Source organism: Micropterus dolomieu, linkage group LG11, assembly GCF_021292245.1.
Source record: "Micropterus dolomieu isolate WLL.071019.BEF.003 ecotype Adirondacks linkage group LG11, ASM2129224v1, whole genome shotgun sequence".
In the NCBI taxonomy this organism is placed as follows: Eukaryota; Metazoa; Chordata; class Actinopteri; order Centrarchiformes; family Centrarchidae; genus Micropterus; species Micropterus dolomieu.
The window spans coordinates 4121451-4145474 of NC_060160.1; the positions used below are offsets into that span (position 1 = coordinate 4121451).

The 24024-nt window shown below is 40.2% G+C and overlaps 3 protein-coding genes across 20 annotated transcripts in view; 1 reads left to right on the forward strand and 2 right to left on the reverse strand.

Moving 5' to 3' along the window:
- LOC123979366 (tRNA (adenine(58)-N(1))-methyltransferase catalytic subunit TRMT61A-like) overlaps window positions 1–7525 on the reverse strand; it is an 11357-nt gene extending 3832 nt beyond the window's left edge. Inside the window, exons 1-2 of the mRNA XM_046063271.1 lie at window positions 7263–7525; window positions 4855–5194 (exon numbers count right to left, since the gene is read on the reverse strand). Coding sequence (XP_045919227.1) covers window positions 4855–5185 — 331 coding nt within the window. The 5' untranslated portion in view covers window positions 5186–5194; window positions 7263–7525. The remainder of the gene's footprint in view (window positions 1–4854; window positions 5195–7262) is intronic.
- LOC123979012 (creatine kinase, testis isozyme) lies at window positions 6009–11746 on the forward strand. Of its 2 annotated transcripts, none has more exons than XM_046062707.1 (8): window positions 6009–6163; window positions 9640–9827; window positions 9933–10087; window positions 10173–10305; window positions 10549–10720; window positions 10818–10941; window positions 11045–11234; window positions 11375–11746. In XM_046062707.1, exons 1-8 carry the CDS (start codon window positions 6153–6155, stop codon window positions 11551–11553), a joined length of 1152 nt encoding a protein of 383 aa, XP_045918663.1. In that variant the 5' UTR covers window positions 6009–6152; the 3' UTR covers window positions 11554–11746. The 2 variants fall into 2 exon arrangements, with proteins under 2 accessions (XP_045918663.1, XP_045918664.1); XM_046062708.1 differs by lacking the exons at window positions 6009–6163; window positions 9640–9827 and adding exons at window positions 8529–8684; window positions 9039–9240.
- Window positions 11747–12718: 972 nt separating this feature from the next.
- The window catches only part of LOC123978562 (MAP/microtubule affinity-regulating kinase 3-like), a 59975-nt gene continuing 48669 nt past the window's right edge, over window positions 12719–24024 (reverse strand). For 5 of the 17 annotated variants that reach the window (XM_046061846.1, XM_046061847.1, XM_046061849.1 and 2 more), the window contains 3 exons: window positions 23493–23519; window positions 15634–15678; window positions 12719–13655 (listed from right to left, as the gene is read on the reverse strand). In XM_046061846.1, coding sequence (XP_045917802.1) covers window positions 13310–13655; window positions 15634–15678; window positions 23493–23519 — 418 coding nt within the window. In that variant the 3' untranslated portion in view covers window positions 12719–13309. Of the gene's footprint in view, window positions 13656–15633; window positions 15679–18470; window positions 18519–18736; window positions 18817–23492; window positions 23520–24024 lie in introns of those variants that run through there. The other 12 variants (XM_046061862.1, XM_046061851.1, XM_046061850.1 and 9 more) reach the window with 6 other exon arrangements.

A 24024-nucleotide genomic window follows, 5' to 3' on the forward strand; every position in this document is an offset into this window, starting at 1 on the left:
GGTTGGGTTTAGGCACCAAAAGTAGGCCTACCTGGTTGGGTTTAGGCACCAAAAGTAGGCCTACCTGGTTGGGTTTAGGCACCAAAAGTAGGCCTACCTGGTTGGGTTTAGGCACCAAAAGTAGGCCTACCTGGTTGGGTTTAGGCACCAAAAGTAGGCCTACCTGGTTGGGTTTAGGCACCAAAAGTAGGCCTACCTGGTTGGGTTTAGGCACCAAAAGTAGGCCTACTTGGTTGGGTTTAGGCACCAAAAGTAGGCCTACTTGGTTGGGTTTAGGCACCAAAAGTAGGCCTACCTGGTTGGGTTTAGGCACCAAAAGTAGGCTTACCTGGTTGGGTTTAGGCACCAAAAGTAGGCTTACTTGGTTGGGTTTAGGCACCAAAAGTAGGCTTACTTGGTTGGGTTTAGGCACCAAAAGTAGGCTTACTTGGTTGGGTTTAGGCACCAAAAGTAGGCTTACTTGGTTATGGTTAGGAAAACATTGTCGTTTGGGTTTTGGTCACAGATTTTAGTGTTACAGTGGCACCAGATGAAAAGGCAGGGGATGCCCAAAGTTATAATTTATCCTGAAAGCAACATAAATGTCTGAACAAAATTTCCATCTAAGAGTTGTCATTTCACTCAAAACCACAAGGTCAAACTCAGAATAATCTGTGAAAAATGTAGCCCCAAGTAACCCTTCAAATAGATATGGAGCTATTTAACTGGATAAATCAAACTTTGATCAGCTAGTGGCACTAGCTGTGTCTGTGCACAATTTCATGGCAAACCATCAAGATGTTAAGATATTTCGGTCTGGACCAAAGTGGTGGTCCGACCGACTCTGCCACCCCTGAGTCTTGGACTAGGCGAGATATCGAATATATCCAAATATTTATTAATGTGGAATAAAGCAGATGATATATTGTTATATTCCAGTTTTCAGTGTTACTGTGGGACGCTGCTGAGGGGGAAGTTATGTTACTTTAGTCATTTAATACTTTAGTAGTACTTTAGTAGATGAGCTCAGGTTTCAGTATAAGAGTTAGGAAAAGCTATGTGTTTTGTCCGTTTATGTAACGTTCCTATGGCGTCTTCTACTCTTCACAGCAGGGTGGGTACAGTTGGTAATAAGCAAGCTAGTTACTCAGTATAGTATTTCACACATGGTGATGCAATACCCTTTAATGGGAGCTTTTCTTTGATGCAAATGGTCAAGGCAACCCGTGACGCATGTCAATGTAATCTGCTCACAGAACAAGATGTCAAGTCAGTGGGTGGCTAGTGTTTGAGAGGAAGCCGTGATACGACAGGACGAAAGTGGGAAACGTGGTGGGGGCAGGGGATGGTTGAACTGTTGGTCATCCCTGCTTTCTGTTCTCCATCTACTATCAAATACAACATGGTGGTTTCCTGGAGGAGAAGCAAAACCGGGGCAGATGTCCACGATCTGAATGTCCCAGCAGGCAATTTAGAATGAAGTGAAAGTAAGAGAGTAAAGTTCTAAATGTTGTAGGGGAGCAGCTCGAAGGCCAACTGCAGATGGTTGTTAACTCCTTCTGTTGGACAATAACAACACAACAACTGCAATAAACTATATTATTGTCATTCATTTGCATCACGCTCTTTTGCATAAAGCATAGGAGTCGTGTTGGCTGTAGCATGAGTCAGATAAAGTAATCTTTAGCCAAATAATAAACTCACTACAGGGTTGTATTTTACAAAGAGCAAACTATAATATTTTAAGACAAATTCGATGAAGAAGTAAAGAAGACTGTAAACATGAAGCTAACAGGCTTATAATATTGCTTGTCCCAACATTAGATCATACTAGTAGATCTGACTATAATTACATTGGTGTATTCCATGACATTAATGTGTTGCATGACCATTTTAGTCAACTTCTCATCACTTCAAGAATCAGATTAATTTAACACACTCAAAAATGTTCCTAATATGGTTCTTAATGTACTCAATAAAGCAACTAAACGGAAAATCCATTCATGCTATAAAATGTCCTCAAATAGTTGTCGAAAGACTGTATCAACATTTACTGACAAATTTACTGAAAACTCACCCACATTACCAAACAATTACCAACAAATAGCAAAAGGTGGAGCGCTAAATGACCAGCCTTTATACAAGTAATATAAACTATAATAAACAAATGCAACCTAAAGTTACAATAAATGCATTCATATAACAAGTACAAGGCTTTAGTGCTTCAGACACTCTCTGTTGTGGGATGATATTGGTATACAAAACATCTCCGCATCACCTACAGCAAACAAAAAGTATGAAACAGTCTGCTATAAATGGTGAGGTCATTTTCCATGGAAGCCGATTGGTCAGTAGGCGGTGCTTTTATAGCGGTGATCTCTTATCTCAAACATAAACTGCTCTGAAGCAAGTTAGCCATTCAGCATAACTTACCCTGGCGATGTACCCCAGGAAGAAGTGAACCATCGTCATCGCCAACATCAAATCCTGCTTTGTAGTACAGACCCCTGGAAGTGAACCCTGGGTCTCTTCGCTGGTGTAATTGTATTTGTACTTCTGTACCACCTGTTTGCCACCTGGCCAGTATTCTTGTACAGCCTCAATACTGTGACTAAAAAGCCCTTGAGTTATGATATTTGCTGAGTACAGTGGCATTGTAACCTGCTTGATGTGTAGCACTGATACAGGTGGAAAGCTAAATAATTAACTTCAAACACTTGGCCAGCCGGAGCAGTCTACCTCCAAGGTGACTCCTCTACATGACTAGAATGCTCCTTTAGAGGACGTGGCGTGTAGAGCGAGTGAAAACAGCCAACAAAACCATCGCCTCTAATCGCTGTATGTTTACACAGCTCACTGACAAAAAGCCTCCCCTCCAAAAGACAGCGCACAGTGGTTAAAGACCATTATGCTGAACATCGCGAGCCACCGCTGTGTCGTACAAACGCCGATTAGCACCTCGTCGACACATAATGACACTCAAGTGTTGGTATGTGCAGCTAATTAAATGCTGCACTCCAGAAGTAATTTCATCTCATGTTCGAGCATTTATTCGTCTGAATTTAAATGTGAAGACTTACATAACATAAAAAAAGGCCAGCGTAATGTGATGCCTGTGCAGCCCTAACCATACTGTTATAGTGTGTGTGCTGCTGACTGAACAGATTTCCTACTGGACACATTCATCATCCCCTGAGACCCCTCCAATCTCAACACACACACACTTTTCACTCAGTACAATCAATAAGGTGACATGCCCAGGGCTGCCAGCAGCAGAACACGATGAAGCACTGCGGCACACAAGACATTAAAATCCTCTAAAATCCCCCCCACTGCCCTTGGACTGGAAGAAACTGCAACAGCGAGCTGAAAACACACCAACACACTCTGAGCAATTAAATAAATGGAAATGGATGATGGAGCTGAGCCTTGGGGGGGGGGGGGGGGGCGGGGGGGGGGGGGGGGGAGAGAAAATCAGAGGGAGGACAAAAAGTGACAATGTCAACAAATGCTGTATTACATAACTTTCTTTGGCACATCTGTGGCTATCACATGGTGTTCAATATCAACAGCTGAGGCTCTGTGGAATGAAACATCAGACTCAAAAAGGTGTGGACAGGACGATTAAAATCAGGCCCTTGTTAAAGCTGCAGTGGTAAAGCCTTTTAATAAGTAATAAAATACAGGCTGCAATAGATCAAAACATCCCATCACCCCAACCACAGCAGTTCCACCACATAGATAGCCACAGTGCAGGTTTTATAGCTCAGCGTCAGATTTCTCCCGTTCACAGCACCAGTGCAGCACTACAAGAACTTATATATGCTTTAATTATATTCCCCCAAAACAACTCTGTTTAAATCCTCTCATTCACAATCGTGATGAAAAGCAACGACGGAGAGGTTCGCCTCGTCTAGAGCAGTGATCGGAGCGAGTTTGCTGAGGAGATGGCTTTACTAAACGTGTGTTGCTGAAAAGGAGAAGAGTACTGAACCGGTCTTTGATATTGTTTTAGTTTTAAACAATGTCCACCAGCATCAAAAGCTTTCAGGAGGAAACAGCCCTGACGTGTAGTTACATTTCAGGCAGGTGCACGTCAGCAGGACAGGAAGGAAGAAAAATTGTTTTGTTTGTTGCACACTACACTACATCCTTGCTGATTTCCTTTAGTATGGTGCTTAACAGACCAGCCGGGCTAATACATATTAATATGCTGTTGCCCAGACAGCTTCCTCTTGTTGCCATTTACAACCACCAACATGCAAAGTGCAGCTTCAACCAAGTTATCATATAACAGAGCCCTCATTGAAGTGAGAATATTGAGGCCAAAACTATTCATAACCCAACATTCAAGCTTACTTTGGGCCTTACAGGAACTTCCAGGACATTAAGGACACCCAGATCCCACTGAGGATGTTTAAAGGCATATTGAGACATGTTTGTGACTATCTGCTATCCTGCTAATGGCGGCTCATGAACTGATCTTGTTCTCTTAAACCAAACTTTCCTGGCAGTCGCAGCGGACTAGCTAGTGATTCTTTGTGTCTATGATGATTTTGATTTTAATCATTGCTGAGTGCATTACTTCTGTAGTGGCAAACAGCCGCAGGTTGTTCAACAGTTAATATTAGGTTTAGTAAACATGGCTGACTAGCTGTAGCTGAAATAGACCATTCTGTGCCAGCATAAAAATTCTCAGATGCAATTGTTGTTAGTAAATGCATTAAAAACAATAATCTAACAAAGTTTTGCATTTAAACCTAGACCAGGTTCTCCTGTAACCAAAGTGTGTGATATGATTCTCTTCATTTAATCTGTAATTGTGTGGATTTCATTGTACTAAAATATCTGTTTTGTATCTGAAGTGTTCCTCACCGGACTCGCAGACGATGGATCCCGGCTTCAGCTCCAGCATCATGGTGATGGTGGCGATGTCAGTGGTGTAGAGGATCTGTGTGCGGTGCGGCAAGGTGACCGTCCAGAGCTCAGGTGTGGGGTGAAGCACAAGGACCCACTTGCCTTTGCTGCAGGTGACTTTCGACCCGTAACGCTTACCAATCAGGTCTGTGGAATGGCGAATGACTCCGTAGCGGGTCTGCGTGTGGGCGCCCTGCTGCACCTTGACCGGCATCATGGACTCGTGGCCCAGGTAGACGATGGCAACGTCCCCTTCCTGAATGAAGTCTGAGTACTCCACAAAACTCATGGTGCAAGTCTGTAACAGGGGGGGGTAGGAAAAAGTATTTATCACCAAATACTATGCTTAAAAAAAGTACAATCTTTAAACATTAAACTGTAGGTCCCAGGTTCTTGTGTGGCTTTTCTTGTTGTGATATTTGAAACATACGTGCCAGAGACAATCTGTTTGGACACACAGTTACAGAGCACAGACATCCTTATGGGCTGGGTGATATGGCCAAAAAAAAGTTACCACGATAAATTATTTCATATAATTGGATCTCGATAATTCTCCCGATAAATGTCAAATCATTATATCTTTTGAGTTTAAAGGCTGAGTGGAAGTTGAAGAAACAAGATGGTTAATTTTGGTCAGAACATGACAAACACTTGCCAAACAGTGGATCACTTAACATGTCTGAGGTAGAACATTCAAAACAATTATGATAAAAAAAATGTTTTTTTTAACAAATATGCATGAGTAAAATGAAGTAAAATCTTTTTCCTCAACAAAATAAATGTCTTAATAGAAAAATCAAGTGCTATTTTGATCGTGATTCAAATTTTATCAAACATTTGTTATATTGTTAGAGGAAAATTATATCTCGATAATTATTGCCCTACCCGTAACTATCCCCCAAATATACTCTAGGTGGGACTATAAATTTTTTTAATTGAACTGAGCTCATTTCAGGCTTGGTAACTTCCTCATTTTTTTTGTTCTCATTGCTTGCACAGTTGAATTTATGATATATAATGATCAGGGTTTGTTTCTTAGTAATTTATCGCACCACGTTCTTGGCATTTATATAGTTTCTGTTATGGTGTGATTGGCGTCCTCCTGGATGATGCTGGAAGCCTTTCTGTGCCACCCGCACAAGCAGTTATTTTTTAAAAACAGCATCTTTCCTAACTGAAAAACAACTGAAGTTTCTTTTCACAGCAATCAACTTCACTTCAGAAGGCTTCACGAAGAGAGAACGGACGTCTGATAGATGGAGAAGATGTGAGTTCAATGAATGGATGCTGCCGATGTTACAGCTAACGTTACATTTCTGATGTTTCTTTAAGAAAATTAGGTTTTCTGTCGAAGTCTGTTGATCCGTGATTTGGTGTTAAGGTTTCAGTTAGGTGCCACAAAAGTTAGCTGGCTAACGTTAACTGTTTGGGGTTAGGGACATATTTAGCCTCAGGTGATACCTGAAGTAACGTAATCTAACGTTAGGTTAGCCAACTTAACGATGATAGTATCATAACTGATGCTAATTTTATAGCAGTTAACGAAGACTTGTTACTCTAGTTAACTGTTTGGGGTTAAGGACACATTTAGCCTCAGATGAAAGTAAAGGGATTTATTTATTAATTAATTAATTTAGAAACAGATTTCGACCCTTAAGGGTTTTGTTATTGTAATGTTATCTAAGTTAACATTAGGTTAGTCAATTTAAAGATGATAAAGTGCTAAAGTTAGTAATGCTAGGTAACTGTTTGGGGTTAGGGACACATTTAGCCTCTGGTTAAAGAAAGGCTTAGAAAACGGATTTCGACACTTGAAGATGGTTTTCCGTAATGTAAAGTAACGTTAGCTAACTTAACGATGATAGGATCCTAACTGACACTAGCGTTAAAGCAGTCAACTTAGTTAGCTAACTGTTTGTGGTTCGGGACACATCTAGCCTCAGATTAAGACGGAAACACAAGTTGATGTAATTTAGAAACATGCTTCGACACAAAACCTGAGGAGGGTTTTCTGTAACGTTAGCTAAGTTAACCTAACTATAATAAGTTAGTGCCCTAACTGACGCTACAGCTAACGTTAACGAAGACTTGTTATGTTGGTCAAGTTTAGCTAGCTAACGTTAGGGAACGTTATTGGGTCATATTTTTTGATAGTTTGGAAAGTATTAACACAATTTCTAGATATTAACACATTTTGTTTACATCAAACATACAGTAAAGTCACAGTGCAAAGTGTCTGTAATGAAGCACAACTTACAAACGAGCGTAACGTTTACTGGTTCGACATGCTAACATGCTAACGTTAGCTACCTTAACCGTTACGATTAGAGAACGTTGAATAACCGTTGGCCGCTCTCGACCGTTACCTTCTCCGGAGGTGTCGTTATTCGGCTGTGGAGTTCAAACCCAAACTGCGGTCCGTAAACGACTAAATCTGCTCTTAATGCCGCTGGATGTGCAATGTGGAGCTCAGCGACAGCCACCCATTCATTTCTTACACACACGTGGTGTTGTTTTCGGAGGAAGTTGAGCAGACAGAACCGGATGCTGAGCCGCTTCACGGATTTGCAAACTCCCCCGTCCAGCAAAGTGGATTCAAAGAGGCCGAGCAGATGATTTGTAAATCCGCTCTCCACCTCCAGACGCCGAACATTTTTATGGTTAGATGTGGGCACAGAGTGGACACTTCAGGCTCTGCACGGAATCCTCCCCAAAATACGAGGAAGCGATTTTCTCCAAGGTTTTTCAGTTGTTAAAAGTACATACGAAAATAAATGAATTCTCATTACCAGCAAAGGAAACAGGAGTGGAAGACGTGTGTACTTATCTTCGCCTCTATAATATATACACATAATAATAGTAAAAAGCGATACCACTCTAAAAATGAATTTAAAGTCCAGTATTTACAATTTTACTGAAAAGTACTGAAGTATCAGTGAAAACATGTACTTAAAGCATCAAAAGTAAAAGTTATGCTGATATTTCACAACGACACGAGCTTGTTTATGTGATTTTTATTTGAAAGTTTCAAGTCCCTTCATGCTACACATAAAACTAAAATCTGGTAACATTTAAATAACTAAAATACAATAAAACAATAGGCTATATTATATATAGATTGCGTCTAGTGTTGCCCGGTAAGTTCTATATTATAATTTTGGATCATTATTATTAGTTAGGCTTTCATATGTAAGTAGCATTTGACTGTGTTTGGTCAAGGTGGTGCTAATTCTAACTTATCTGAAATGCAACTTGTAACTAATGCTGTCAAATATAACATTGACCTCTGAAATAAAATGGAGTACAATTATACAGTATCATTAAATATGAATATTTAAGTAAAGTATCTCTTAAATACTTAAATTTATTTTGATTAGCTGCATAATTCAAACATTTACATGGGGTCACTTGAACGCAACTTCAGTTCCGTTGAATTTAGCAGTATGTTGGAATAACAAGTAAGAAATCTTACAAAAATAAATGTTTATATTGTACAAAATGTATTTTTATTGACAATTGCGATTTGTTGCACAACAAGTTGAATTATGAGGTTAATCTGTGTACATGGGAGTCCCCGCTCCACACAGCGGCTAAATCAGCGCGTCCAATTGAATGAATGGACTACAAATACCGACCAATGGGAGGAGAGACGGTCTACTATAAATTACGATCTCAAGTCATCAGTCTGACCGGAGAGCTGCTAGAGGTTTGTGAGCTCCTCGGCCGGAACAATAGGGATCTTTGTGTCAACCCCTGGTAGTAGTAGTAGTCCACAAATCCGACAACAGGTAGGAATATTGTTTAATTTAACCGATCATTCCGTCAAACACGCAGAATATCTTTGGTTTTTAACTATTCACCGATTAGCTGGGCGGTAGAGAAAGATGATCTTGGCCTTATGCACATGTCCGCTCTTCACTACAAGGATTAGTTGTAGTTTAATTTTATTTAAAAGTTGAATGCATTTGTATCATGTATCTGCTGCACACTTTAACGCATTCAGGACACTGCAGGATATTTAATCGATTATCTGCGGTTATTTTAGTCACTTGAGCTAAAATATATCAGCCATAATCCTCCCGATGAGCTGTGCCTTCGTTTTCGCTGCTTTTCACCGTCTCTTCCCTCCATCCTCCGCCCAGGGACCAGCCATGCCTTTCGGTAACACGCACAACCAGCTAAAGATTAAGTACACCTCGGAGCAGGAGTACCCGGACCTCAGCAAACACAACAATCATATGGCCAAGGTCCTGACTCCTGCTATGTACGAGCGGCTGAGGAGCAAAGAGACCCCCAGTGGATTTACTCTGGATGATGTCATTCAGACTGGGATTGATAACCCAGGTAAAAAAAAAAAACAACCCAAGCGGCTTTTCGGTGAAACCGCCATCTGTCCTGCTCGGCTCGTTTAATGGCCGCAGCGGCTCCGTGTGCTGCACGAACAGCTCTTTGTGCTGTGACCTTGCCGAGGGGGGTAAACTGTGACTAACATTAAAACATATGGAGAGCTGATCAGTTAGAAACACACCCTCCTCTAAACGGGCCTCTATTATCAGAGCTTTTATAGCAAATGATGAAGATTAGCAGGTTACACAATGAGCGCAGCTGCTTTGTTTTATGTCAGTTTTCACTGTAGACTAAAGTATCAGCAGTGAGGCTCATGTTTAAACCATGCATGTGAACCCAGTCAGTGAGGTGTGGCAGGTGGCTTTGCCTGACCCTGTAGACTGTGTCTCTGTTCAGTTCTGAGAGTATGGCCAAGCTGACGCTGAAGAGGCTGTCAGCCGAGGAGGAATACCCAGATCTCAGTCGGCACAACAACCACATGGCCAAGATCTTAAACCTGGACATGTACAGGAAGCTGAGAGAGCGGGCTACACCCAGCGGCTTCACCATAGATGGTGTCATTCAGACAGGGGTTGATAATCCTGGTACAGTTGCACAGTCTCCCACCCTGAGACCTGCTGAGCACATTGAGGTAGTGAGGATGTTGGTTTGTCTGCCTGTCCCCTCTGTGACCCTGACTTTGTGTGCAGGCCACCCCTTCATTATGACTGTGGGCTGCGTCGCTGGAGACGAGGAGACGTACGAGGTCTTCAAAGAGCTGCTGGACCCCGTGATCGAGGACCGACACGGAGGATACAAACCCACAGACAAGCACAAAACCGACCTCAACCCAGCCAACCTGAAGGTACCGCAGCCCCCCCTCCTGCCTGTTCACGTGGCTGACTGTAACCTCAGCGCCAAACAGAAACTAACATGTGTGTCGTCCCCAGGGTGGCGACGACCTCGACCCGAACTACGTGCTGAGCTCCCGCGTCCGAACAGGCCGCAGCATCCGGGGCTTCTGCCTGCCGCCTCACTGCAGCCGAGGAGAGAGACGTGCTGTGGAGAACCTCTCCATCGAAGGTAAAGGGGCCACTTGAACCTGTGAAGTCTGCATGATGCTGGCTGGGGCTCCTTTTGCGTGGCAGACGGTGGCCCTCTAGTGGTAGCGGGAGGAATTACAGAGTCTAGTACACCAAAGTCAAGGTCAACTCTGAAGCCAGACCTTCAAGTGATGAGGATCCAACGTGGCTGTGTTTCTGTTGTGGCTCTGGCATTATATTTGTTATAGATCTGTTCTTCAAACTTGTATCTTGCTCCCTGCAGCTCTGGACTCCCTGACCGGAGACCTGAAGGGAAAATATTACGCCCTGAAGAACATGACTGATGCCGAGCAGCAGCAGCTCATCGACGACCACTTCCTGTTTGACAAGCCAGTGTCTCCTCTGCTGCTGGCCTCAGGGATGGCCCGCGACTGGCCCGACGCCAGGGGCATCTGGTGAGACTACACTCACTGACGGCCCCCTGTTTGTATTTTTCTTTTGGGAGATTTCATTTTGAAGGGCCCTGAAGAATTAAATGTGTTCTGTCTGAAGGCACAACGATAACAAGACATTCCTGGTGTGGGTGAACGAGGAGGACCACCTGCGCGTCATCTCCATGCAGAAAGGCGGCAACATGAAGGAAGTGTTCAACCGCTTCTGTACCGGACTCACCAAGGTTGGTAGGAAATGTGACAGTCAGTTTACAGGAACTGAAAGATGTTTCATTCTTTATTTAGATTTGTACGAAGGTTCATTATTAATCTGGTTTTGTGTTTAAGATCGAGAGCCTGTTCAAGGAGAGAAACCATTCATTCATGTGGAACGAGCACCTGGGCTACGTCCTCACCTGCCCGTCTAACCTGGGCACCGGCCTGCGTGCAGGTGTGCACGTCAAGCTGCCCAACATAAGCAAACATGCCAAGTTTGAGGAGGTTCTCAAGAGGCTGAGGCTCCAGAAACGTGGAACTGGTATGTAGAAACTTTCTTATTGTAGTTGCTAAACTTTAAATATTTAAATCTCTTCTTTAAAACCTATGTTCATTTACCCTTCCACACAAAGCTTAATTATTTTGGTCAGTGTGTAAGTGTTTCTGTCTTGTCACCATCAGGTGGCGTGGACACTGCTGCTGTGGGCGGAGTGTTTGACATCTCAAACGCCGACAGACTCGGCTTCTCTGAGGTGGAGCTTGTACAGATGGTGGTGGATGGAGTCAAGCTGCTGGTGGAGATGGAGAAGAGGCTGGAGAAGGGCCAGTCCATCGACGACATTATGCCCGCCCAGAAGTAAAACCATCCCGACATCTCCCCTCCTCCTCTCTCCCTGTACCTTCCCCACACCCTCTCCCCCCTCCAGTCTGAATGAATGTTTGACTCTGTCCAGGAATGCACTCTGTATTACGGTTTGGATTTGTTAATGTATTTAAGACAAAACTGTTCCCGTTCGGTGAGGATGGATCTGAAATAAAAAATGTTCTCGTTAAGCTTGATCTCTTGGTGGTAAATATTTCAGTTCTGGAAACTGTCATTGAGGCATTTCTAGATTCTGACATCACATGACAGAGCTACACCTGCAGAGCTTCTGCAATCAAAACCTTTACAAGGTTTCAGTGTAGAAATGTAAGAACTGTTTCACTCAGCCTTTAGCTGATGAGACGATTCCCTGAATGCAGCATGTTAGTACAGATGTCAAATGAAGTTTAAACCACAGGATGTTTAACTTTTGGAGACCATGTTTTAGAGTCAAGCCAAAAGCATCACTTCAGTGAGCTGTTGTCTAAAGTTGGACTTAAGCAGTGAGGCAGATGTCAAATACTGGCGCTACACTCAAGGTCTTTGACATTAAAGATTAGGTTGAGACCAAATCACTGGGCTTCAAAACTACCTGCACTCTCAAATGTGGACCTGACCATCCAGGTAACTGTCTAAACCTATTTTTCCAGTAAATTAAACCATGTCATCTACTCCAAATGCTGACTAGGGTCCTGCAGCATGCAAGGCACCACACTTAATACTACAGGTACAAACAATTCAGTCCCTTCTGTAATGTAATTCAGGAAGGGAAACTTTCATATTATAGGTTCATTAAATATTTCAAAGGTGCTAAATCCAGTATCTAAACTTATAAAATACTAATTAACTCAACACCTACAAAGGTTTCCTGAGCCTTTGTGCTCACAGCGCACTTTTCCATGAAATCCTAATTTTTTTGAGATGCTCCTGTACTTTCTTTGTGGGATTTGTCTTAGTTCAGTGTCTTAAATGTAAAGAGGATCTTGGCTGGGGTTAACCAAATAATTATTAACAAGTTAGACTTTATTTCTATAAACGTACAAGCCCATATTTACTAAAGTCTTTTTACTTTTAACCATCCATATTGTCCTTTTTCAAAAAGTTTCACACTGAGCCAAACACTTAAAAACCCTGGAATGAAGCTCCACACCAAAACAACAAAAAGCGAAGCAAACTTTTTATATTTTCATCTCGAATGTATCCGGATACAAATGATCGGGCGTGAGACGGGACGTTCAAGTCGACAGACACTTTAATTTGAGACATGAGTGACCCCTTAACCATGTGGGCATTTTACACGGACTCCCCATCATCTCTACTTTTTAACAAAATACAAAAGGAAAAAAAAACAAACAAGAACAAAATGAGTATTGCAGTGAAGCCGTCTTGAAAGTAAGATACATTATTTACACTGAAAACAAAAACGCTACGTAATTTTTTTTCTTTTTCAAGGAGAAAAAAAAACAAAACAAGAAATAAATAAGACTAGAAATGTTTTTTTTTTTGTCCACGTTCACAGCATGACAAATCATATTCAACTCGTTAATGTCGACCCCGTGTGGCCAGAATAGACTTAGTATTAGTAGGTAATTCAGTGATTATTGCCAAAAGCCTTAATCTATACATTATAATATTCAATACATACTCTGTATTTTGTTTTTTTAAAAAAGGAGACATTTGGAAACTGCTACTTGGATGATTGTACAGCTTAAATACTTCTAGATATATATATGTATACTTTTAAACCCTTTTGTTCATAGCTTTAACTCGTTGGCAACTTTGGAAGCAATGTTTTTGAAAGCGATGGATGATCCGGATATCCGTTTGAACCTGACGCCGTTGAGGGAGAGACGGGGCAGCTTGCAAACCTCCATCTCCCACTGGACCAGGTTTTCAGCTTGCCCGTCCCCGTGGACGCAAAGAAGCAGGAAACTCTCTTGCTGTTCGTAGTCGCAGTTGTTGGCATCGAGCACCTTGCGAATCTCCCGCATGATATCACAAGGCTCCATGGAGCTGGTGGTCCTCATACTCCAAGTGAATCTGAGGGAGCGGGGTTTACTGTCTTTATTTTCCCCTTTTTGATCCCCAGGTACATGGCGACTGTCGGGGAGGAGAGAAAGAGAACAAAAACAAAACAGAAAAGTTTTAATATAGCAGATTTGGTTCGCTGCTTTTTAAGTCAAAATTTGGATATAAAAGATTCAACCGCCACTTTGACTGTTTCACGAAAAATAATTCAGCTTTTCAGTCTTTGTTCGAATAAATATTTGGTGTTTATCAGTCAAAGCGTCTGGCAGAGCAGACAAACCTACAAGCCACAGACAAGATTTAAAGGAATAGTTGGACATTTTGGTTTTATTTGCTTTCCTGCTGAGAATTAGAGCACATCGACACCTCTCTCTCGTCTAACACTGAAACTACAGCCGCTTAGCTTAGCTTAGCACAGAGACTGGAAACCGTGAAAACAGCTAACAAAAATCCAGTTACTAATTAACATGTTAAAAACAAGAAAAAGATTTTAAAAATGGGATGGTGATGGCGCAATGGATAAGACACATGCCTTTGGTGTGAGAGACCCGGGTTCAATCCCCCACTGTGTCCCTGAGAAAGACATTTAACCCCTAGTTGCTCCAGAGGCGTGCGACCTCTGACATGTATAGTGATTGTAAGTAACTTTGGATAAAAGCGCAAGCTAAATGAATAACTGTAATGTAATGTCAAAATGACATGTTTAGGTTTTACTGGTTTATTTATAAGCTTCTCTTCTAACTCCAAGCAAGAAAGCGAATAAGCACATTTCCCAAAATGTCTAAAACTATTCCATTAAACATTATTTAGCTTGGTGCTGGTGTTTTGTTTCCACCAGGCTACACTCTAACCCCAGTTTAAGCCTCTCACATTTTATCATTACATTCAAGTCACAGAGCCAAACAACAAACAAATACCCAGTCCTCTTTACAACAACTAAAACGGTTGTTTCACGACATTTCTGGAATCCTCAGTGTCTTTTAACCATCTGGATGAAAGATTGTAGTTTCTAACTAATGTGATACTGGTTCCTTTTTTAAAGGTATCGGGAAATATCTTACATCCTTGCTCAATTTGTACGACACAAACCAAAATTAAAAACTATTAACAGTTAAATCTGTCTTTTATTTTTTTAAAGACCGTTTTTTGGCAATTCTTTGTCTTTCGTACTCCAGGATGCTGGAGTTACATGGTCTGGTCCTCAAATCATGTCACCATGATGCCTCACTTTCTTTTCATTTATTTTATCATACAAACAAACTAATTTAATCAAAGCGTGATGTGAAATATTGAACTCTCAAGTTCATACTACTGAGGCAGAACTCAATTCTAGCAGATAAACCAATAAAAAGAAAAGATAAATTTGAGGATATTCAAGTAAAAAAAGGTCTAAACAAAACAGTGTGCAAAATTTGTTTCCATACTTTTAAGAGCGTAATCACAGTTATTTAGAATATGCTATAAAAGACGGAAACCAAATATCTGAACTTGTTTTGTTACAATATTGCAACACAGAGATTTTACATTAATGTTGTTTAAAATGAACCAGGAGAACAAAAAATGCAGTCGAAACTTTGAAAACAGGTTAAAACATTGTTTCACTGAGCAGAGGGACGAACATTTTATTCATCCAGATGGTTAAAAGAAGTCTTTGCTGATTCTGGAAATACCTTCAGAACACCGTTTCTGTAGTTATTTTTAGGACAAACTCCGTGACTGTGAATGTAATGTAAACTGGGGATAGACACATCCACGCTGTATTGACTGCAGGTTTTTTTTGGGAGAGTATTGGGAACATTTTATAGGTTGTCAAGGAATATAAATATGCCATGCTAACAAGAGCAGCACACGAGTACAGTGCCATGCAAAAAATAAATAAAATAAAAACATCAAGCTGCAACACTCAAAAAGCAAAGCTCAAATACAAGACACAGTTTCCAAACACATTCAAACGTCCCGGGAGAAACCAAGCAGAGAGGGTTTGAGACTGCAGACGTGGACAAACTGAAGCCTATACGTTTATAAAAAAAAGAGGGGCAGGCAACCTCACCTTGAGCCCTCAAGTCTCCCGTTTCTCTCAAACTCGGTTGAGACTCTGAGGCGCATGAGAAGATCAGACAGGGAGGAAGAAAAACAAGGAGAAGAAAAAAAACAAAACTTGTGGGTTGTGCACGACAGCAATAACTTCAGATCAATTCCAGTGAATAAAAAAAAAAAAGAAGATAATATGTGACGTGTAATAAGAAGTGACACCGAAGTGAAACGACGACGAGAGCCACCACCGAAAAAACCCCCACCAACAACAGAAAATACAAAAAGACACAACTTTTTTACTTGAAGAATCATGAGAAGAAAATAAAGACAAGTGATGAATGTTCAGACTGTGACCCCAAACTGAAACCAACAGATTAAAGCAGACATGAAGAAAAACAATCTTTTAAAAACACAAAGCAGGACGGAGAGATGCATCTCATGAACACGTGCAAGTGTGTCGACCCAAAGCAGCAGAACAGCAGCATCAGCTCGAGACTACAGTTTGAAGAGGAAAACTATGGTGCATTTATGTTCTACTTCTTTCCTTCTACTTTCATCCTTATTTATTTAAAATCTATATATCGGAACAGAAAATAGATCTTCAGCCGGATCCTTTAATTCCCTTTTTCGTGGGTTTAAAGTATAAATGGGTGATGTGGCTAAAATTAAATTTATTAATAAGCAAAATTATCTTACGAATATGATTAATTGTTGACACTAAAAACTGTATTATGAGGAAAAAAAGAAATCTTAACTCCTTAAGTCCATCTGATGAACTTTCCTCCTAAGTCTTCCTCAGTGGAGTTAAAAAAAAAGAAACAACTTAAATTATAATAAGTGTAAAGCTACCTTGATGTTGAATGTGATAAAACGTCATCTTCTGCTACAAATCAACTAAAATGTGAAAAACAAATCCTTAATCTGGGACTCATTTTGTCAGATTTTAATTTTAAAATTTTGCTAAAATTTGATCATATCTTAATATCATTTCGTGAAAAGTCAAGAAAGAATTATCGGCAAAACCTTTTTTAAAAAGCTTTATAATGAGATGTTTTTAAAGACGTCTTTTTTTTCTTTTTTTTTTTAAATTGACTTTATATTTGTTAATTGGGGTCATGGTTTGTTGTTCGTAAGCTGCTGACTGCGTCTTTGTTCTCAGGTCTCCTTTAAAAGACTCGATCTTGATCTGAAAGAGGCGACTTCACTGATTAAAGAAATTTAAAAGTAGCTTAATCTTAAAAGCTACGTCCACAAACAAAACTGGGCCACATGCAGATGAACACAGACACAGCTTGCAACGTTTCTGGGTTTGATGCAGGTGGTTAACGCTCCCTGAAACATGAAGCCCGGGCTGAAACTCAGGCTCTTGAAATAAACGTCCCTAAGCTCGTCAGCCATGAGAGCGAGATCGTGGCCGAACGTTCAGATTTCCGCTGTCTCTCTGCTAAAAATTACTTTTAATTCATGAATAAAAGCTGCAAAATAGACCTGACTCTGACGCCATTTAACACATTAGTGTTATATATAACACTTGAGTCATTCAAGCTTAGGTAAAATAAGTGTTTTACGATCAACAGAACTTTGTCACATGATTTCTTTGTGCATGAACGTGGTTCCACGACGGTATTTGTTGGTATTATTAGTAAATAGTGGCAGAGTTGATTTGGATTTGGCAGCACATGATAAAATGTTAGGATATTTAAAAGTAGTTTGTTTCCCGTCTTCTGTGTCGGCCTGGTTTTATTACAGAGACGCAGTTAAGAAAAATCCTTTACATCAAAATGGCACAGAGCTGTTCTGAGAATCGGGTCTACATAGAGTATAAGTTGAGCTTTACGTGGTGTCTGAAAGCCTTTATTTAAACGTCTATAAGAATGACAGAAAACAGATTGGCTGCAGAAACCATTAGGGTCAAGATCTGAAGATTTTTTCTTTAAATAAATGTTACCCGATCACAGCTTGCTAGCTCATTATTTTTTACTCGTCACAGCAAAGAAACACTCTGAGAGATACAGTTTTCCCTTTTAAGAAACAGCTCGTTTCATGAATCACATCCACACAAACGGCCGATATGTCTGTGCTCGCAGTCGAGATTTAAAAAAAATCGGGCAACATCCTACGATATGTACCACGAGGGGAGGTTTATAACATGGAAATCTATCCTGTTAATAAGGCCACTGTAGGTCATAAATAATTTGATCAGGTGTTTAATTTGCTTGATTAGACAAAAATATGCACCTTCGGTCATATTTTTTTGATAACAGTAATAATAATCAGGAATAATTAAGAGTATTTTTTCCACATCACTTGACTCTTCAAACAATACATTTCCTACAAACACAGAGCAGCTGTGTTTATTTTTAGAGGAGGTGTTAATGTTCTGGCTCTTCACGGTGACTCTCGAGTGCTTTTACTGTTTGACAGACAGGAAACCGGTTCCTGAATCACTACAAAACACAAGGACAATGCCTGAGTAACATAACAGAAGATTAGATTAAAAGCAAAATAAGCAGTAAGCTCCCTGCTCCTCCGACAGGACGGGTTTGTGGCGTCAGGCTCCCAGCATGCACTGCAGCCTGGAGAACAGAAAAACAGGACGTGTGGAGGAGGAAGTGGCTCCAAACTCCAGGACAGCTCAAGAGACTCGACAACAAGGGGACAAGTGAACAGACAGGACTGACAGCAGGTCCTGGGTCGGTCAGAGAGGCTGTGAAAATCACAAGGCCGAGGGAGGGAAGGAGGGAGGGAGGGTGAGGGGTGAGAGGTGGGAGGGGGGTGAGTCCCTCCACATTAACTGACACGCAAGACTCGAGTCTCAGAAGAGAAATTTGAGGGATTGAAACAGCCCCTTACTCTAGATCTTCATCTTCCTACAACTCTCTATATCTTCCGCTCCTGAATCTGAAAGAAAAAACGGGGAATCTGAAGAAAAATAAAATAACTGCGTTTTTGTTCTCAATGGACACATGACAAAAGAAAGAAAGAGAGAGGGAAAGAATATTAACAATGTATGACATGGGGACAGGCCAAAAAAGAAGATGGAAAACATGGAAGGAATGATGAGAAGGAAGGAAGGAAGGAAGGAAGGAAGGACAGGTAAGAGAGGGCAGAAGACTTACTAAGGGTCTTTCCTCCCTGGGTAGAGGGGATGGCAGGCCCTGTTTTGGCCGTCTGCCGTTTGGCCGGGTCAATACTGACCCTAGGCGGAGAGGAAGAGCAGCAAGAGGTCAAGGTTAAAGGACACAGGAAGGTTAGGAAGACAAAAACACACAAACTGTGAGGAGAGGAGGAGGAGGAGGTGGCTGAACCTAAAACGAGCCTAAAGGAGGAGCAAAATGAGGTTGGTTAAATCCAAAGATGTGATGAAGAGGGTCGAAACTGATAAAATGTAGTAAAAGGTGAGTCACAAGTATAACCGAATTATTAATAATATTGTTAGTTAAATAATTAAAGTGTAGTGAGAGTCTAGTCTTGTTTGCAGCTCTGTAAGGCTGTACAACAGAGCTCTGAGCTTAACGCTAACATGCTCACAATGCTAATAAGCTGATGTTCAACAGGTATAATGTTCACCATCTTAATTTAGCATATGCTAATTAGCACAAAACAAAGTACAACTGAGGCTGAATGTCATAGCTCACTGAATGAAAGGTCAAAGGATCACAGACATCCTTAGGAATATTGTGCCAATCCATCCAATAGTTCGAGATTTATTAAAGCATAACTCTGTAAATAATATTACAAAGAGTATGGTCACATCATCTTCATCTTCTCCCTGTTGTTGTCAAGCAACATCAACAGAAAACTAAAATTATGATAATTAATCATTAAAAGTAATTTATAAAAAAGCACCATGGCTTCTCCAAAGTGATGATTCACTGCGTTTCTGTTTTACACAAACTGAATATCTTTGGATTTTGGACTGTTGGTCGGACTAAACAAGACATTTGAGGACGTCTCTTTGGGCGACGAAAATTTATGATTGATCTTTTTTAATCCTGGATAATTGAGGGAATAATCAACAGATAAGTCGATAATTAAAAACAGTAGCTTGTTGCAGCACTCGTCCAGAGCTGCGATCAGTTCAGGATTCATAGAAAAATGAAGGAGATGAAAGTGAAAGAGTCAAATAAATCAACTGATTAAAGTTTAAATAAAAGTATAAAAGCTGGTAAATAAATTTTTACACTCCACTTTAATAATTTAACAAACATTATTTATTTACATTTATTAACATTATTATATTTCTGACTCATCTGATAACCTTTTAGAACCTTTTGTCTGCATGGAAATGAGGACAAACACAAAAAAACAAAAACAAAGTGAGGTGCTAAGAGTGAGATGATGACAGAGGACACCAGAGTTCACCGACGACTCGAGGCTCTGGATGATGAGGATGTCGACAGAGGAAGAAGACTGATCACCAATCAGCCACCAGAGGGCACTGCTGAGCCTTGAGACGGCACCCTGCGAGGGCCATTAAGCTCCTCCACGTGGTTCTGTCGGCAGTGGCTGGGTGCAGTTTGGCTTGTCAGGTTTTATTTTTGGTGTCTTGGCCTGATGTCAGATCAGTTTCACACCGTTCTTTCAACAGTTCAACAATCAACCGTTTTTCTGTGTGAAAAATTAAGTTAATGAGGCTTCTGCAGTCTCAATTAGACAAATCAATCGAGTGTCTTCCAGAGTTTCATTCTTTGCAGGACAAAATTCCCCTTTTTTGTTTCCTTGCTGAGTCACAGCAGAGACCAGTGACAACATGGAACTAGACTAGATGACTGACAAAAAATAATGCACATTATTTTAAAATTAATTCTATTATTTTAATATTCTAATAAATTGTGAGAGAAAAAAACAGCTGGTTTTAGCTTCTCAAATGTGAGAATTTTATGATATTCTTTGTCTTATATTATAGTAAACTGATTTTCTTTTGGGTTTGGACTGAAAGATAAAACAAACACGTCATAAATACATAATCTTATATCCTACTATTTTCTGACAGTTTATAGCAAAAAAAAAAAAAAAAAAAAAAAAATCACATTTATTATGAATGAAATGAATCGTTAGTTTGATTAGTCTGTCATCACTGACAGCTGAAGCCTCATATCAACTTGAGGGGAACTTCAGAATGTATTAAGATTATTAATAATAATAATTTTTATATGTCCTTTCAACACAAAGCTTTACAAAGAGAATACTAAATATTAAAAAACAAGCCTGCACTGCCATTAAATTAAAGTAAATAAGTTATTTCGAGTGAAATTTGAATAGAATACCCAAAGAACGAAACAAATAAGATAAAAACAGTAAAATAAACCAATTAAATGGTGGAACTAGAAAAATAAAACATCAATAAAATAATAAAGAGTTTTAAGAAGAGATTTTACCCTCCATTATTTACACTGAAAAAACTTTATGAAAGGATCTCTGCACAGGAGGAGTGATTACAGCAACGTATAATGCCTTCAATGTATAATTGGGCATTCGATATAGTTTAAGTAGACTGTGTTGTATACTGCGTGTAGCTTTGATGAGTTAAGATGAAATATATTACTTGTTAAAAACTATTCTGAAAAGCTGTATATTATATTTTACGTTATGCATTTGCGGTCATTTGTGTTACTATAAATTTGTGTATCTACTGGGAGTTAATGTGATATTTTGCACAAAGTGCTTTAAAATAGGATATTGTTTTGCGTACTTAGTATCTTTGGCGATCTATAGCTCACATAACTGATAAGCGAAGGACTGTGGTGACTCTGACGGGCTTGAAATACCAATAAATCCGGTTCAGGCACACCAAACGTTCCCAAAAACAATACAGGAAGTATGAAGACAAAAGAACTGACCGACAGTAAAAATCTTTTTGAAAGACCTTTTACTTCCTATAGCTGTGAGCAAATGCAACGCAAAACCCACTGAAACACTTGACACCGCTGAATAGATCAACCAAAGTCCTGCACAAACACAACAACCCAGAGAAAGCTGTAATTAAGAAAAAAAAAAAAAAAAAAAAAAAAACAATTCTGCTTTTTTTCCAGCTCTTTATGACCCGAACATTTCCTCCTCTGTCTGAAAACAGGGAAAAATATAATCTGTTGTGATTCCTTCTGTTCTGACAGCCACGATAAATCACATCTGGCCCAGAGAGTGTTAAAAAAAACAACCCGTTTTGTGGTGAATAAATGCAGCAGGATAATGTTTAAGGCACCGTCTAAAATGTGCAGTTTCAAAACAGCAGGGAGAGAGATAGTTCAGTCGTTCACAGCAGTCCTTGTGGTGACAAAACAAAACCACAAATCAATGGCAGCTGTAAGAAGCGGCCCCATGCATGCATTGGCAATCGATTAGTGGCAAGCTGCTTTGTTGTCGCTGTTTGGTTAATCGACTGATTGGTTCAAGGAGTTCTGGTCTGCTCTCCCAATCAGCCTTTATCCACTCAGACCAACCACAGCCAAACGGAGTACATTTACACACACACACACAGAAACACCAGTTCAAACCTGATCAATGCAGAAGTCCATCTGATAACATGATCATTTAGATTTATAATAATGTCTTCTTCAATTAACCCCCAGACCAACATGGTTTCATATGACATTTTTGAAAGCACGCTTATTTAGTTTGTTGCTAAGAGTAAGATAAGAAGATTGATACCACTCTTGTTTTTATATATCAGTAAATATGATAAGCTGCAGACAGAAGCTAGCTAGCCTAGCTTAGCACAAAGACTGGAAACAGGGGGAAACTGCTAGCCTGACTCAGTCCAAAAGGTAACAAAATCCACCTACGGGAACTAATACAACAATCCTGCAAATGTATTGTGTTCCAAAGAGAGGTATTTACATAGCGTATCCTCGTTGCTATAAATGGGTTGGACAAAATAATAGAGACACATGTCAGTATAACCAGAGATGTTTTAAGAGGAGACACGCCACTTAAAAAAAAATCCTACTTATTGCTTAAAGAATCCTACAACTCTATAGGGAAAAGACCGTTATCTCGATCCTCCCGCTAGAAAGCCAATAGTCTGCTTTTAATGGCCGAGCCGGTCAACATATTAAGCCAATGGTGCGACGTAATGCGCCACTACTACCACATATGCGTAGCAGAAGTATAACCGGTGGAAAAAAATAAAAAACACTTTTTAAAACCTTATTTTGGGGAAAAGTCAAATTTTTTTCAGTATTTTTCATCAGATTTTAATGGTAATTCTGTACATGTAGTTTTTCTGTCCCAGTGACCAGTCAAAGTGCAGTTATGTCTCTCTCCCTATTCATTTAGACAGGGGCCTGACAGGAGGCATTACCAAGATGGCTGCCGAGTGACGGGTCTTGCCTATAAAAAGACTGAGTCTATCTCCAGGTAACACAGCGAACAAGTCGACCCCGCAAAATGTGGAGGTAATTAAGCGTTACTAGGATTAGAAACTGTAGTGTTATTACTGGATTTTAAAGTGCAATCCCATTCACTACTCCTTGCAGAGAAAAGTTGCCTTTGGACAGAGCCAGGCTAGCCGTTTCCCTCTGCTTCCAGTCTTTATGCTAAGCTAAGCTAACCAACCCAACCGCTGGCTCCAGCTTCATATTTAACGTACAGATATGAGAGTGCTTTCACTCTTTACAACTAACTCTCAGCAATAACATTAACACTAGCCTTTTTGATGAGTTAGATCACTTGGGTTACTAGTGTAAAATCACCTTAATCTGATTATAAACTGCGTGCATGTAAATGTACCCAGCGAGAGTTTTGTTCTTCTAAGCGGTGTGTTAGTTGAGTGCCAGCAGCCCCACACGTCTGTAGAGTCTCAGAGGAAGTTTTTCAGAGGGGTTTGTTTTCGTTATTTTTGGCACAGAGCGAAAGGCAGTACAAGAGTCCTACCTTTTGGTAAACCTGAATGACATGTTTCTACAACAGAACCAGACAAAGAAACAGTGAAAATGGTGAAAGGAGGAGGAGGAGGAGAGGGAGGAGGAGAGGGAGGAGGAGGAGGAGAGGGAGGGGCAATGAGGAGTCTGAATGAGTGAACAAAAATGGGGTGATTGGAATCATCAACAGTGGAGGGGAAGATTAATTTTTTTTTCATTGACTATCAAAATGATTTCCATTCCTCATTTAAGGTCAGTCATTGCAGGAGTGATGTCGCTGTCCTGGCTGCCACTTTAAATGTGTGATGTCTTGTTGGGATGTTTCATTAAAATGAGGGCAACATCTATCTATTTTTATAAATGTCTGCTGATTATTTTCTTGATTGAACTGAATAATGGTTTGGGATAAAATATAAATGTGAACACAAATATTTTAGAAATGCCACAGTATAGAAAAGTCTGGCATTCAACTTGAGTCAAATTACAAAAATAAAAAATAAAACTTACAGTACCAAAAGTACAGAACATGCATTATATAATTCTTG